The 14,680-nt window shown below is 43.2% G+C and overlaps 2 protein-coding genes across 4 annotated transcripts in view; one reads left to right on the top strand and one right to left on the bottom strand.

The window, feature by feature from the left end:
* Positions 1–216: 216 nt before the first annotated feature.
* LOC108014645 (uncharacterized) overlaps positions 217–14,680 on the top strand; it is a 101,994-nt gene continuing 87,530 nt past the window's right edge. For both annotated transcript variants that reach the window (XR_011604061.1, XM_036815262.3), the window contains exons 1-2: positions 217–392; positions 504–2,097. Coding sequence is in view for 1 of the 2 variants with exons in the window: in XM_036815262.3 (XP_036671157.3) it covers positions 685–2,097 (1,413 nt within the window). In the remaining variant the exon portion in view is untranslated. The remainder of the gene's footprint in view (positions 393–503; positions 2,098–14,680) is intronic.
* On the bottom strand, positions 3,519–13,084 carry byn (T-domain transcriptional activator brachyenteron). 2 transcript variants are annotated; one of them, XM_065864631.2, is made up of 8 exons: positions 12,855–13,084; positions 12,732–12,791; positions 7,388–7,733; positions 6,131–6,251; positions 5,798–5,941; positions 4,937–5,732; positions 4,105–4,489; positions 3,519–4,026 (listed from the first exon to the last, which is right to left on the bottom strand). In XM_065864631.2, the coding sequence occupies exons 3-8, from the start codon at positions 7,726–7,728 to the stop codon at positions 3,717–3,719; spliced, it is 2,097 nt and encodes a 698-aa protein (XP_065720703.2). In that variant the 5' UTR covers positions 7,729–7,733; positions 12,732–12,791; positions 12,855–13,084; the 3' UTR covers positions 3,519–3,716. The 2 variants fall into 2 exon arrangements, with proteins under 2 accessions (XP_065720703.2, XP_036671161.3); XM_036815266.3 differs by having other exon boundaries at positions 3,916–4,058; positions 12,732–13,084.

Below are 14,680 nucleotides of genomic sequence, written 5' to 3'. Positions count from 1 at the left end.
CAGAAAAAATGATAAAATGATGATGATAACATTCAAGTTAAATTACATTTGCTTTACATTTACAATGCCTTACATGGCGTTAACATGGCGACCCACTGCCTTAGTTCTTTGTTGGGCCAGGTCACTTACGATCCACAGTGGATCCACTCGATGCGGAAACTGTTGCTGTTGCTGTTAGCAGTGCCGTTATAAAGTAACGGTACCGCAGCCATATAGAGGCCAGTGTGCTATCAGCGCCGCATGGCAACGGTAATCGAATCGTGTAACGGTAACGGTACGGTCTATCGGAAAATGTGACGGAATATTGGCGGGATTTATGCGTGTTATAATTTCTTTTCTTTATTTAACGCGTTGATATCGTTACCGTTGTTAGTTTAACAAGGAGAGAATAGGTATTTCATGCTTATAGCCCATTTTGTTTGTTGGTTTATTTAAAATTATTCATTAACAATCTTTAAAAAAATATTATTTTTTTACCCTACATCTTTTATTTATTTACTTAGTCGTCGTTTTAGTCGTGAAAAAATGGTACCGTTCCTCAAATACTAAAAGAAACAAGACCTAAAGAATGAGTGATGATGTGTGTGCTACCTATGCCACTACCCAACTAAAAAAAGTGATTGTAATTGAGATACCCATTAGGTATTATCCCACCAAACGAGTGATTAAATAATTCCCACAATCATGTCTTCCGGGGAGTGGGACCTGAAAGCGCTGAAGGCGCTCGAGGAAGAGGAGCAGCGCGAGTTCCTGGCCCTCAGCCAGAAGAACCTCTTCGATCCGCTGCCCAATCCCACTTCCGATGCGGCCAGTGCGAAGCCATCGCTCACCTACGCCCAGTTGCATCCCCATCTCCTAAAGCTGCCAACGATTGACGAGTGCCAGCTGATGGCCGTCAAGCAGCAGAGATCGGCGGCCCTGCGATTCAGTCGTGCCCTTTCCCTGTCCGCTCACTCGCTGACCTCCCGAACCGGAAGCGGTACGGCAGGCGGAAACGGAAGTGCCCTTGGCTTCGGCCGCAAGCTGAAGGCCCGCTTGGTGGGCGCCAAATCCAGTGGTTCACTGTCGCCCGGTCGTCACTCGCACAGCTACAGTGTGTCCCCGGTATACACGCCCCCGCCCATGCGAAGATGTGCCACACTGCATCACACGCAACCGGTGCGAAAGGCATTCAAAAATCTCCAGCAGTTGCATGAGCGGAAACGTCAGGCGGCCGGAAATCACATGCAGAGGATCGCTGGCACCGGAAAAACATACTGGAAGTACGGAGCTAATTCCACGGCTGCCTCGATAGTGGGACAACGTGCACGCCAAAGCCAACAGATCGATGTGGAGGAGTCCAATGGGTCGGATGAAGTGAACTCGGAACCTCAAGAATTCTCGGAGGCGGAAACGGGCTCCTGCAGTGTACCGCTGCCCTCAAAGGACACCAACGAAATACTGCGACTAATGCTTAGTGCGGCCAGTTCGGCGGTCACAGTCACGCCAACGGCGGCGGCAATCAGTAACGGGAATGTGAGCGGGAATGGAAGCGGAAGCGGAAACGTGACCGGAGCAACTGGTGTCGCCCTGCAAGTGAGACGCTACCAGAATGCCAGCGATGTTGAGGAGGACGAAACTGTTGCGTACGAAGCATTCCACCAGTCGGCCAAAAGCTTTGAGCGCGACGCTCTCTTGCGCGTCGGCAGTTTAACAGCGCAAGAGAGCGATAACGGTAAAGCTAGTGCTTTGAGTCCCCAGAGCAGTCCAGCCAGGGAAATAAAATCCACAACGATGGGTGTCCCAGGTGGCAGGCGGATGTTCAAGTCCTCCTCCTTGGACTGGCCCGGGGAATCACAGCAGCAACATCAGCCGCAGACCCATCCACATCCACATCAGGCTGCAAATCAGCTGGAGTTGGTGGAACAGCAGGCCAACGATTCGCGTTTCCGGCACCGGGATCACTGGGATCTGGAGCACGTCCACTTCCATCACGAGGGAATCGGACATCTCACAGGCCACGGTGCCACTGTCATCGATGACGAACTGGAGCAGCATATCAAGCACTGCTCCTGCTCCTGCAATCACATGGGCTACGGCAACTCAATGGACTATCAGGTGAGCTTACGTTGCTTCTAAAAACAAAAGAAGTGAAGTCGATTGGGACCTGACTCTTGAACTAGAATAATGGAGAGCAAAATAAAAAACAAAGGTTTAATGCTCCTTATTAAAGTATATCTCTTTTTTTACTTATTCGAGAGTAAACGTTCTTGATATCAAGATAAATGTACTCTTGAGTTGATTTTCGAGATGAAAAGATCTTAAAATAGAGATGAAAGTAATCTGGAATTTTATTTTAAGAACACTTAATTTATATTATTATTATTATTATTAAGCCAGGCATCTCAGAATAATTTTTAGAGGCAGTCTATTTCTGTTTGGAATAGTATGCAAATCTTAAAAGTAGCTTATAGTACCATTTAATCTTATAGCTTGAAGTCATTAAATAAAATCGATAGCTATTATGTGAGAATGGCCTCTTCCTCGTATGCTAATTAAAAACAGAAGAAATGATTTTTTCACCGTAGTCCTTTCAATTCGAAACCTCTCCTATTCCCCTGCCGTGGGCACTCTTCCACAAATGATTGTGCCGTGTAATTTTAATTGCACCAACTATTTCTGCAGTGCGGGTGTCCGGCAATTCAGGTGAATGGCGGCACATTCAGTGTGCTTGGTCCTCCAGTTTCTAATGCACTGTGCATTGGCCATTCCAGAACACACGCGTAATACCCAAACTCATTATCATGGAGGCGAGGCCCTTTGTGGGCACTCCAGGTTCACGGCTGGATTGCTCCTGCCAGATTGCCGCCTGGAGATCGGCCTGGGGGCACTGACTTGGCCAAGTGCTCCATTGTCTAGCTGCGAGTGGCCCGCAGGATGGGGCAAACTTTCAAACTAAATTGAATACCCCTTTGAATCCAACAATGAGTCGGGATTAAGCTGGGCTCTGGGTCGCTCTCACGCCTTCCCACATCGTTATTGTTCGTAATTGTTGAGACGATTTTAGGTTTAATAGCTGCCATTTCAAATACTGCTCGAGTCCCTTCGGCTGACCCCACGCAAACTCAAGACTTTATCTTTTGTTTTACTACGACGTTGCAATGCTGCACTCTGTGGCCCCAGGGCCGTGTGACTTTTATTGTGCAACACCCAGGAACAAACTGACTGGCAAACTGTTCAAATCCTGGCAGGAGTCTAGAGCGAGCAAATATTTTAGCAGTAAATATTGCACTCTATTCTAAAACATCCAGATTAGACTCTGGTAAATATTTTATGCTACTATGCTGTCTCCCAAAATACGTATTTGTTGATAAGACGAATTAATTCTCTCTGGGTATTTGGCTTAAAATGTCCATTCATGGGTTTTAGAAATTGAATATAAAATTAGAAAATGTAATTCTATATATTTCAATGTATTCATAAATGTTCTTAGTTGAAAAACACAACCCAGTACTATTCAAAAATCAAACTCCAACCCGTTGTGTACTTTGATTACGACTTTATAGGAGAGTGTTTTACAGCATATATATAATAGATAAGTCTACAATAGGTGCGATTGCGGTTGGGGTGCTTTACTAATAGCGTTACTAACGTAGGGCGTTACATCTAATTCGATCGAACATCCTTGGGGTCATGCGTCTAAAGGCTGGGGACTCGTCTTCATCCGCGGAATCCGTTCACTGCAGCGTGCTCTGGGGCGGAGTGAGGGGCGTCCAGGTGTCGGCGCTGACGGAAGGGGCTCCATTGACCACGGCGGTGGGCACCGAGACGACCGCAGATCCGCCGGAAACGGAAACGGCGCCCCGCTCCACCGAGTGCTCCAGGGATGAGGACTCTATCTTGATGTCGTGGGAGCTCTTCAGGGCGGAACTGGCGCACTCCAGCGTGATGACCGAGCCCTGCTCGTCGCTCGGCTTGTACATGGCCGCCTGGGGATCGTCCAGCGTCTTCGACACCTCCACGGGCTCCAGCGGATGGGTGGCATAGCTGCAAGGCGGGTGGCGGGGAATCATTGATAGCTACGTTAGCGGTAAGAGCGCACAGTTCCCCACCGATTCAACCTACCCGATCTCAAGAGGAATGTACTCCGGCTGGTAGTACGCGGCGGCGGCATTCTGGTACAGTCCGTACTCCGCCCCAGATCCATTGTGCCACCCACTGGCGGGATAACTCAGCGCCGAGGGCGCATTGAGCACTGCATTCGTGTACAGCTGGTGGGTGGGCGAGGTGGGTGTGGGATGGTACACCTGGTGGGCAGCTGCTCCGTACGTTGCTTGCGGGGATCCCGATGCCCCGGCCCCGCCTCCAACGCCCACGCCGGTGCCATAGATGTCCGGCTGGGTCATGTTGTACTGGTGACTGTGCGGCGTCAGGTGGTGGATGGTGTAGCTGGGCGAGGAGGTCGTGTAGCTCGGGGATCCGTTCGTGGGCGACGGCGAGTTGTGGGAGGCTGCAAGTGGACAGGGAAAGTGGTCAATCAGGGGTCACTTCTGCCGATGTCGTTGGTTATTAACCATTTAAAGATCTCTGAATTTATTACATCAGTATTAAAAGTTTACTAACCAAGATATGAAAATGAGTGAACTACTAAATTTAAAATCTATTTTATATTGTTAAAGTAGGCAACCTAAAACTTCATGACCTTGTAGGTAGTAAAAAGCCATAATAAATAAATCATTAAATTTGTACAGACGACTCTTCAAGGGGATATTTCTCGTCAGAACTTTAAAACATTAAAGAGCACCGTTCCTCAAAAGTACACTAGGAACTTTGTCATTATATTTCTGTTATTCAAGTTAAAAGGTCACGTAGTTTGAAAGCTAAGGTATGGTACCCTTAGGGTACAGAGCAAGGATACAAGCTAGAACATCTCTTTAACCTCCAATGGAGTACTCACAGATGTTGCGGCCACTACACACGTTCATGGGCATGGGTCCTGGAACGCTGGTGGCGTTCCAGTAATTGCCATTGCTCTGCCAGCTGCTGGGGTACGAAAACACGGATGCCGTGGGACTGGCCTCGACCGGCATAAACCCTGATTGGGCGTAGGAACTGCTGAAGCAGCCGGCACTTGAGGTGGAACCCAGTCCGCCGGCGCTGGAGCTGCTCACACTGGTGCTCACGGATCCCGTGGACGAGGAGTGCAGGCTGGTGGGCGTTTGAGGAGCCGACGGTGGCTGGGGCGACGTAGATGAGGCATTTCCAGCACTGCCATTGGAACCGGAACCGGAAACGACCCTGGGTCGACTGTATGGCGTAGTGCGAGTGGGTGCCACACTGCGTCCGGGTAGGGATCTTCCATAACGATCGCAACTGGCGCCCGAGGAAGGACCCACTGATGCGGCCGAGGAAACGCTGGGACAGGAGGCCACCAAACCATGACCCTGGGCGATGGAAAGTGGGGGAGCAGCCACGGCGGCAGCTGCAGTTGTATAATGTGTGGGCGGTGGGATCAGCCAGCCGTAGTGGGTGTCATGGGGATACAGCGTATCCGGTCGCTCTTTGGCATCGAGAAAGGCCTTGGCGAAGGGATTGTACTTGATCTTCAGTGAGGTGACCTCTTCGTTCTGATAGGCGGTCACCGCGATGAACTGGGTCTCTGGGAAGGGATAGGTGACCACGTGACGCTGCTCGGAACCCACACGAACCAGATGCACACGTGGTTCATACTTGTGTAAAGAGTTTAGCATTATCTAGAAGAGAAATTAATAGATGTTATCTCAGTTGTATAAGTTGAGGTTCTATATGAATTGCCCACCTGTCCATTGCCATTGGTCTTGTTGGTCAGTTTAACTTTGGCAAACGAAATAGGTTCCTTCATCCAATGGGCCCCAAAGTTGGGAGATTCGGGGTGTACGTAGATGGGGTTTGAAGGGGGAACCTCCGCTTTGCCACCAGGAACCTGAAAAATGGGATAGATATAATATAAAGTATACGTAAATTATAGAACTTATTGATAGAAATATACTACAGTAGTTTAAGTCTATTTAAATTTTAAATTTCGTTAAATTCTAAGATGTTTTTAATAGAGGGAGTGGAACTTGGTGTTTAATCTAGAGTATTAATGATTCAGATCAGTCGGTAGACTTACCCATTCACCGTTGACGTACTTCCAGCGATGTGAGTCGATCTGAACGAACTCCAGGAGGACGGTGTACATGGCGGCGGGATCCAGACCCGAGGCACTGATCTTCACCACGGGGAACATGCGCCTGTTTGTGACAACGGAGATCGCAATTAGCAATTATAACAGTTATATAACAGTCGCCATGCATTCGTAATAGTGGGCAAACAGTGAGCGCAAATGGTCAACTGCCACAAAGCGTTTACCTTTGCCTTTGGCCCAGACCTAAGTCCCTGAACCCCTAAAACCCCCATCCTAAGTCGGAACCCAAATCTCGAGATGGAATCGGTAAGGAGAGGAGGGTACGGATTGCGTTGTGGGCAAATATTGGAACGCTCATGCGGGCTCTGTTCCACAACAATTAGTACAAGATGGCGGCTGTTGCCGGGCCACGCTAATTAGCACCTGACCAGGCCAGCAGACCCGACTCTCGGCCCGGTTCCAAGTTCTAAACGCGCGTTTCGCACACACACACAGACTCCCCGTACATATGCCCGTAAATTGGTAAATATTTTTAGTTATTTCAACAAATGTTGGCATGTAAATAAACACAGGTATAGACGTATATACATACACTCGAAAAAATGCATATAAAAGAGCAAGACCATACCTTGTTATTATGTTATTCATTTATAAAGGGGTTTATAATCACTTGATATTACAATCTCAAAATGTTCTTACTGGAATCAGAGTTTTTCTTTAACATTTTATTAAAGATAATCCTAAATTTTACTGGTTTTTATTTAAGTGCGTCTGTTTTAAGACCTTTTAATGATATTTTAACACAGTAGTTTTATAAGAGGAATACGAATTCTTTGGTTATGGATTTTAAAGTAGTCTTACTTTTAAAGGAACCTAAAACCTTAAGAATATATTTGTTCTTTAATTAAATTCAAATTGAATAATTTCGCCATTTCTGATAATGTATTATTGAGACCGCATCCTTAAAAGGGCATAATATCTTGTAAAATTTATAATACTACGACTTTTATTTGAGTGTATCGTTTTCAAACTGAACTGGAGAAACGTTAACGCTTCATTATGACTTCCAAACGGCGAGCAGCGAGATGAAAACCATGGAAAACCGATGCAGCAAAAACAAAAGCGCAAAACCTCATTGCCAATTTGCATAGGAAAACAAAATGCGCCGCCATCGCCATTTAACACATTCGAATTTCGAACATCCCCAGTGTCCCCATCCCCCAGAAAATTTGAATCACTCACCTGCCGTTCTTGGTGACGATCATCTCGTTTGTAAGATTCTGGAATCGCAGCCAAAGTTCCCGATCGTCCAGAGAAATGCGAAGATTGCGGTCCAGTTCATTGGGACTGCCAGCTCCGCCGACCACGCGATGTCCGCCATTTCCGGATGCGCTGGAACCGCCTGCGGTCACCGCCACCACGCCCCCCAATCCAACGTGACCATGCCCGTGTCCATTGTGGGTCACATGCTGTGGGGAACCACTGCCACCAGTTCCTCCACCACCGCCTCCTCCTCCACCCGACACATTGCCACTGAGTCCGGTTGTTGGATCCACGGCGGACAAGATGTGCGATGTGGTCATGTCAGCTGCAAGGCACAGATAGAATATTTAATCAATTTTTAAGTTCGAAACTAAAGTATCCATTTTAAGATGTTTTTAAAAAAAAGTTCAAATCTCATTTGGGAATAAATAACTTATGTATTAACTTAAATATATGTGCTACGATAAAAAAAGAATTTCTATATCTAACGATTAGAAGAGAGCATAACAAACTCGTCATAGGCTAAACGCCTTATAAAACTGATAAGCCTTTTACCCAGTGGGTTAGAAAACTGTCTAGATGTGACACATTTTACGACTATTTTACGATCAAGTTTTTATAAACTACACTGTTTTTGTTTACTTATTAATACATTAATTTTTAAATTGGACAAACTATTATTTAATTGTTTTTTAAATTCCCAACTCTTTAGCTTATACAAGTATAGAAATATTTTCATCTATCTATCTGTTAATCAGTTACTTATATATTTGATGCTGCGAAATAAACATAATTTGCGTAATCCAATTAACTTTGAAACTTATTGGGCTATACAAATTTAGATAATTTCTTTGGTGTTCTTTACGCTACCTTTAAATATAAAGAGGGTTCTATAAATACAAGACATAATGACACGATCAAAGATTGCATTACATTAATTTTATGTTCCCAGACTCATCCGTTCGATCGGAATACCAGAAAACATTATTTTCCGTACGACTTGGAATATAATCGTGGCCGTGGTCAGTGTGCCTGGGCATTACATCAAAGCAATATCACCCGGCTGGCCGACGAAGTGTCGGCTTTATGCGTTTACAGCACTGTCCCAGGAGCATTAGAAGAATGCTCGTCCAGCTCTCTTGTCGGCTTTTAATTATATTGCACACTTTAGCCATGCCTGGGATTTTGTCTGCGAGTGGGTCTGTCGGGGATTGGGAATGGAAATGGGAATGGGAATGGTACTGGTACTGGGATTGAGGCTGAGTCGACTGAGATGCTGGCTGGCCATAAACAACGGGCACCCTTTTTATTTATGGCCGCGGCAACAAACACCTCTGTTTTGCGTCGGGGTCGGGCCAGGGTCATTTGTTCGGTTCGGATGCTCGAAAAACCCCTCAGATGTGCCGGTTCGGGTGATGTCTAAATTCTGGGGCCCCGTCCACCGAAAGTGTTTCTCGCAATGTTTTGTAATCATAAATTAACAAAATGTATTAATTGTTTTGTTTGTTTTTATTGGGCCACCAATTGGAGGCCAAGTGCCGCCGTCTAGGATTCATTTTATGGAATCGTTCCCAAATACCTAAGACTGATTGCTCTTTCTTCTTGCATCCAGATTTGATTTATTGAAAATGTCTTTGCCCATCCTCCATCATAAAATGGCAATACCCGAATGCGGTTTGATGTCTTTCGTATTTGTCAACCATTTAATTTGATGGTGTCAGGCGAACAGGTTTTTCTCGGGTTCTAGGTGAGATAAACTCTACAATTAATCATCAGATACACATGTTTGTACCTCTGGAGGCTTCTAAAGTTTGATGGGCAAATCAATCAAAGAGGGGCTTTAGATATGTTTAATGTGTTTCACGTTTTATGTGGGATACAAAATTATTTTAAAAGGTCATAATATCTGTGCTTATACTCTCTTAGGATTTTCTTATATTAACATCGCTATCAGTTTCTCAATGTTCATACGAACCAATTTAATAACAAGTATTAAATTCTAGTGTTTGTTTATTGTCAACACTCAATCACATTTAAAAACTATGCGCGATATTTAATGCAAGTTAATAGAACTTTGAGGCCTATGACCCATGTGTATCCTTTCATCTACCACCCTTATGGTACACCCAATTAAAAGTTTTAAATTGACTTCAATCAGTTGAGTTTAAAAGTTCAAGCACTTCAGCCGGTTATTGGAAAGTTATACTCTGTTTATGGATTTTCAAAGGTTTCCGTTTTCCCAGCTCGTGTTCGCACCGCATTATCCTAATTTTCACGCGATTTCTGGCGCGTTTTTCTCATGTGCCCAATAGACGACATCATAAAAATTCACTCTTCATGAGGGTGCCGCCGAAGTCGATGTCGATGCCGATGGTTCCCCACACGGCTCATCCCATCCCATGGCCGTGTTTGTGTTCCACATCGATCCGCACCACCTCGCCACTCCACACCACACTTTTGGGATCCCAGCTCCGTCGTCTCCATCACTAAGCTTAATGAAAAGCTGTTTTTGTATGTTGTCTCCTCATCAGAGGAAGCGTGTGTGACTGTTTGCCCATGTGTATATAGTATATGGTATATACTTTGACTTTTGATGGCAGCCATGACGGGTTTCGGTTTGGGCTTTGCATTGGACTCTTTCCCCATCCGCTTTGTTGTTGGCTTTGTTGATTTTTGAATCATTTCGTGACTTTGATATTTACCCAGACGCTTTGAGAGCTATTTTTTTCGTATGAAATATGCGCGCTATTCGAAATCGAACCGAACCTTTTGTAATATGGCGCTTACGTACTCAAAGTACACGTACTAATGGTCGTCTATGAAAGCCCATTCGGCAAATCTCAGATACATTTGATTTCTTTCAGCTTACAACTTTTGAATGAGGTAGTGTCCGCATTTAAGCCAGCTGTTTAAAAATATCGTATACATTTTATAAACTACAGAAAAAGCAAAGAGACACTTCAAATTAGCAATATATTTGCTGTATTTTATTATGGCAGTTGAATTTGAATTGGATGCACCACAAATTTAATATTTCTTTTGTGTGCTCCTATTTAAATGGCTTTTAAAAAGGTTTTTTTTATAAGCTTATAAAATATGTGAATAAATTAAATCGTCAATTTATTTTAACACCACCATTTATACGCTTAATAAGATTATCAGAAATTTGTGCATAAAATTAATTATCAAATTCTACTTTGATAATGGTATGTAAAGAAAATTCTTATTGAATTAGTATTTCTAAGATATCAAAGGCTTCACATTTTGCAATATAATTCTATAAATCATTCATACTTTAATATTAAATACCTTGCTTATTCCCTTTATTATTAGCTTTATGAGCTGACGAAGCAATGACCGCTAGCTCCCTTTGAAAAATCGCTCAAGTGTAATATTATTTTTATTTATTTGCCACGCAAATCGATTTATCTACTCCGATTCGCACTTTGCTGAAAAGGACTACATTTCGCACCTGCTCAGGTGCTCAGGATGCTGGCGGGTGGCACCGATGACAAGTTGCTGGTAGCCCGGCGGAGGCGATTAAACCAAATTTGCTAAATTTCACACACCACTTCGCATGAAAATAAACCGAATTTAAATTTAGACTCCGCGGGGGCGCACTTAAATCGAGCCTCCTAACGAACGGAAATAGCACCGAAGTAGGGTAATTTCGATTCCGAATTTCCGGAGGACAATGTCAAAGGTCGCTCCTTGATGAAACAGGAAGAACCTTGATTTTGTTCCATTTAATTTGGAGCGTTGTGGGCGTGGGTTTACTATATACAACCCGATTGTCACACTTTTGTTTTCTGCACTCCACGGCACACTGATAGGCGCACTTTATGAGCGGCGTACTAAAATTTTGTACAAACTGTAATTAATTAGTAAGCATTTGTCAAGTACTAAACGATCTGCGGGGGCTGAAGAGGGGGAGGGGGGCTTCCTTCTGGTCTGTTTATGGGCATCTTTGATTTGCATTTAATAGGATAATTTTCACATGCGTCGTAATTGACTGGCCGTTCGTTCGATCGATCGGTCGGTGTTTTTGGCAATCCACCTCTAAAGTCTGCGTTGAAATTCTTATGTCCCCACTAATTTGCGTGTGAACATCTGCCACGCCCACGGCCACAGAGATGGCTTCTCCCGCCCCCTTCTCGGCTGCTGTTTTATGTCATTAGAGGTATTATTAGGATCGTTAATGGGGGATTTTGTCACTTGCCCGCTGGATTTCGGGCGGCTCGTCAACACTTTTTTTTTTTGGCCAAGTGTCAAAAAGTGTCTGTTTGGTGGTTTTGTTTGGTTTCGGCATTTGATTTTCACACGTTCGTTTAAATAGGTTTGCCAATTTGCTATTTGATTACGTTTATGGTCATATGTCACACAGGGGAATAAACAGTGACATTTTATGATCTCGCAACTCTGCATTCGGGAAAGCGAATATAAATGGTGATGTGCACTTTTTGGGCGCCATCTGTGTTTTGGGGTCAATGGCTGGGATTGCGCATCGATGTGGGTTAAATTCGATGTCATTCCGCAACTTTGGATTTGGGATATCGCAAAATTTGATACTCAACATAAGAAAAAATTCAAACAGTTTTTGATTTTTTCACAATTTTGGGTGTTTGTAAAGTAGAATCCTACCTCAAAGCATTTAATGCGAATGAACATAAATTGATAAGATTAAGAAACTACTTTGTGGCATATTCCAAAACTTTAATATTTAGTTTGCCGACGGTGTGCTTTAATGAGAAACGTTTGTATTAAAAAAGTTGATTGGCTAATATCCAGATTTTTTTGTGGATAAGAAATATAATTTATTTTTGTTGTCATCCATAAGGTAAACAAAATCGTTCGAAATAAATGTAATATTGTGTTTTAGCCAAACGTTAGGTAGTGGAAGTTATTAAAAAATGCGACCATCTCAAAATCAGTCATTCAAATCAGAAAGATTTTTGGTTTATACTTTATTTTAAATCCCCTCACATTCAAATTCTGGATCCTCCACTTATATTACGTTTAGAATTTTTAAAAGGTATTGTGTTCATCAATGATCAATGATCGTTTTAAAAATTTCAATATACTTCTTAAAAAAATGATAAATATTCATATCGTATTTATCTTACATACTTTATCAAGAAGACGACAATAGACTACCCCTTTTTATTTTCTTAGTTAAAGTTTTTGATTTTCATATATGATATGAAAATACCGAAATTTTCGAACAAATTAATTTTTGTATCCCCATTTTTCTTGTTCTTTAGATCTCTTATGACTTTTAAGTTCAGAATTTCTAATCAAAGGACTAACGTTGAGATAAACTTACAAATTTGGAAAACTTCTCCGCGCCGTAAATCGGCGTTCTCGATATAATCCAGTGGGAAACCTGAGCGTAACGATGGGTTCTTTTTGATTTAAGTTTAGTTTGGAATACGGCTAAATCACGCACTTTTATAACACTTGGGCTCACTTAATAAGGGGTCACGTCGCGAATCACTATGCTCGAAATGGATCAGATGAAAGGAGGAAGATACAGCCGCGAACCGCGTGCCTTTATTTTTTAGGTTTTAAAATTTTCGATTCGAATCGAGTTCCGAGTTGTGCGCTGCCGCCGATCGTGTGTTTGCGTTGCCACCGTTCCCGAGCTAATGATCAACGGTCGGTGCTAATTTTTTCAACCATCACAAGCCGCGCTTTCGGGGCCTCTATTTCTCATTTCTCGTCTTTGGCCGACATCGTTGTTGTTTTGGCCCGTGATGGCCGGCTAGCGCAACTCGTTCCCATTCCCACCCATATGGCCGTCCCGTTCTGGCCCGATCTGTGATCGGTTAGCGCTCGGTTAGGCCACACCCTCTAACAGGTAAGACCGCGGCGGTATCTCGCCTCTCGCTCGCTCCCTTGGTGGGTCAGTCTGCGGCCATCGCTTGGGAACCGGCCACAGGTAAGCAGCTTCGCTCTGGTCGGGGCTCTCAGGTGGGTCGGATCGTTCGGGGCGAGCGCACCTCCCAGAACTGGAGCCCAAGTCCTGGGCGGGAATCTCACGGCCCCTGCTGTAGCCCCCGTGGATAATCGTTCAGCATTGCATGCGCCAAAAATTAAGTGAAACGTGTTTTAGTCGCTCAAAATCAGGGCACAGAGAAAAAAGTATCTTAACTTTTGATCGTAGCCTGTGATGTTTATAAAGTCTTCGTTATGATCTCTATAATCTTAGAATTCACAAGTATAATTGTGTTGGTTTTTTTATCAATACCAAACAATCTTCAATTTTTCATTTAATGTATAAATTTTAAAATTATTCCACTATACAAGGGCAGGTTAAAACAGAACCAGCTTTACTTGTGATAACAATACTTTATCAAATTGGTTTACATTGTATTCTCTTACTATAAATAATCATATTCTGTCTAAAAAACGTTACAATTTTTTGATTAAAAAAATATGAAAATATACATATAAATATAAAATATATGAAACATAAATAATATGTAAATTATTTAAACCACAAAGCCTTTACCAGTTTCAAAATGATCTACAGATAGTAACCGGGGGTGACTCAAAAATTCTTTTCGGCCAAATTTAAATTGAATTCGACTTGATTTTCTATTGTAACATGATCGAAAAGGGTTTCCATTGGTAGATCAACAACTAAGATGAATATTTTGAACCGATAAATACTTCTTTCAGTGTGAATGTGTCTGGATTTGCTTTCCGTCGATGTCCGTCCACTGTCCATTGTCCACCGCAGACTGGCTTTGATTTGTTTAGACGCTCGTTTCATGTTTTGTTTGCGCAACCAATTAAAACTTTGTATTTTTTCCATGGGGTCTGTTTGCCGTCAGAAACAGGTTTGCCGATCCAACACTCTTTTTTTTTTAGGTAAAATTTTCAGCTGAATTTCGAGTTGTAAACATTTGACTCTGTGCGTCAATTTGTGTATGTGGCCAAAATACAAGTTGGCCCGGGGCGGAGTTGCTGGCTTTTTGGGGCGGTGCGTGACCGCACTTGGCAAACGAGATTGGGCATCAAAATTAGAGCGAAGCGGGATTGAGTGTCTCTTTGATATGGGATATCGTAGTCAGGGATAACTGTGCCGGTTAAATCAAATAAAGTTCCTCCTTTTATAAGCTTGTTTTCATGCATTTGTTTATTTTAATCATTTTCTATAAATTTACAGCTCAAATTGTATTCTGATAACAATTTGTGGGTTTTATTAGAGACAACAAATATCTAAAAATATATATTTAAATTAACCATTCATGATAGCCTTAACTCAAG

Source organism: Drosophila suzukii, chromosome 3 (genome assembly GCF_043229965.1).
Source record: "Drosophila suzukii chromosome 3, CBGP_Dsuzu_IsoJpt1.0, whole genome shotgun sequence".
Lineage (NCBI taxonomy): Eukaryota > Metazoa > Arthropoda > Insecta > Diptera > Drosophilidae > Drosophila > Drosophila suzukii.
This window is presented reverse-complemented; position numbering and strand designations above follow the sequence as displayed.

Excerpts from the sequence above, each read along its gene's own strand:
- byn (XM_065864631.2), bottom strand. The coding sequence starts at position 7,728 with ATGACCACATCGCACATCTTGTCCGCCGTGGATCCAACAACCGGACTC. Across the intron at positions 5,942-6,130 it reads AGTACGTCAACGGTGAATGG|GTTCCTGGTGGCAAAGCGGA; the intron begins GTAAGTCTACCG and ends CCCATTTTTCAG. Across the intron at positions 5,733-5,797 it reads AGACCAATGGCAATGGACAG|ATAATGCTAAACTCTTTACA; the intron begins GTGGGCAATTCA and ends TTTCTCTTCTAG.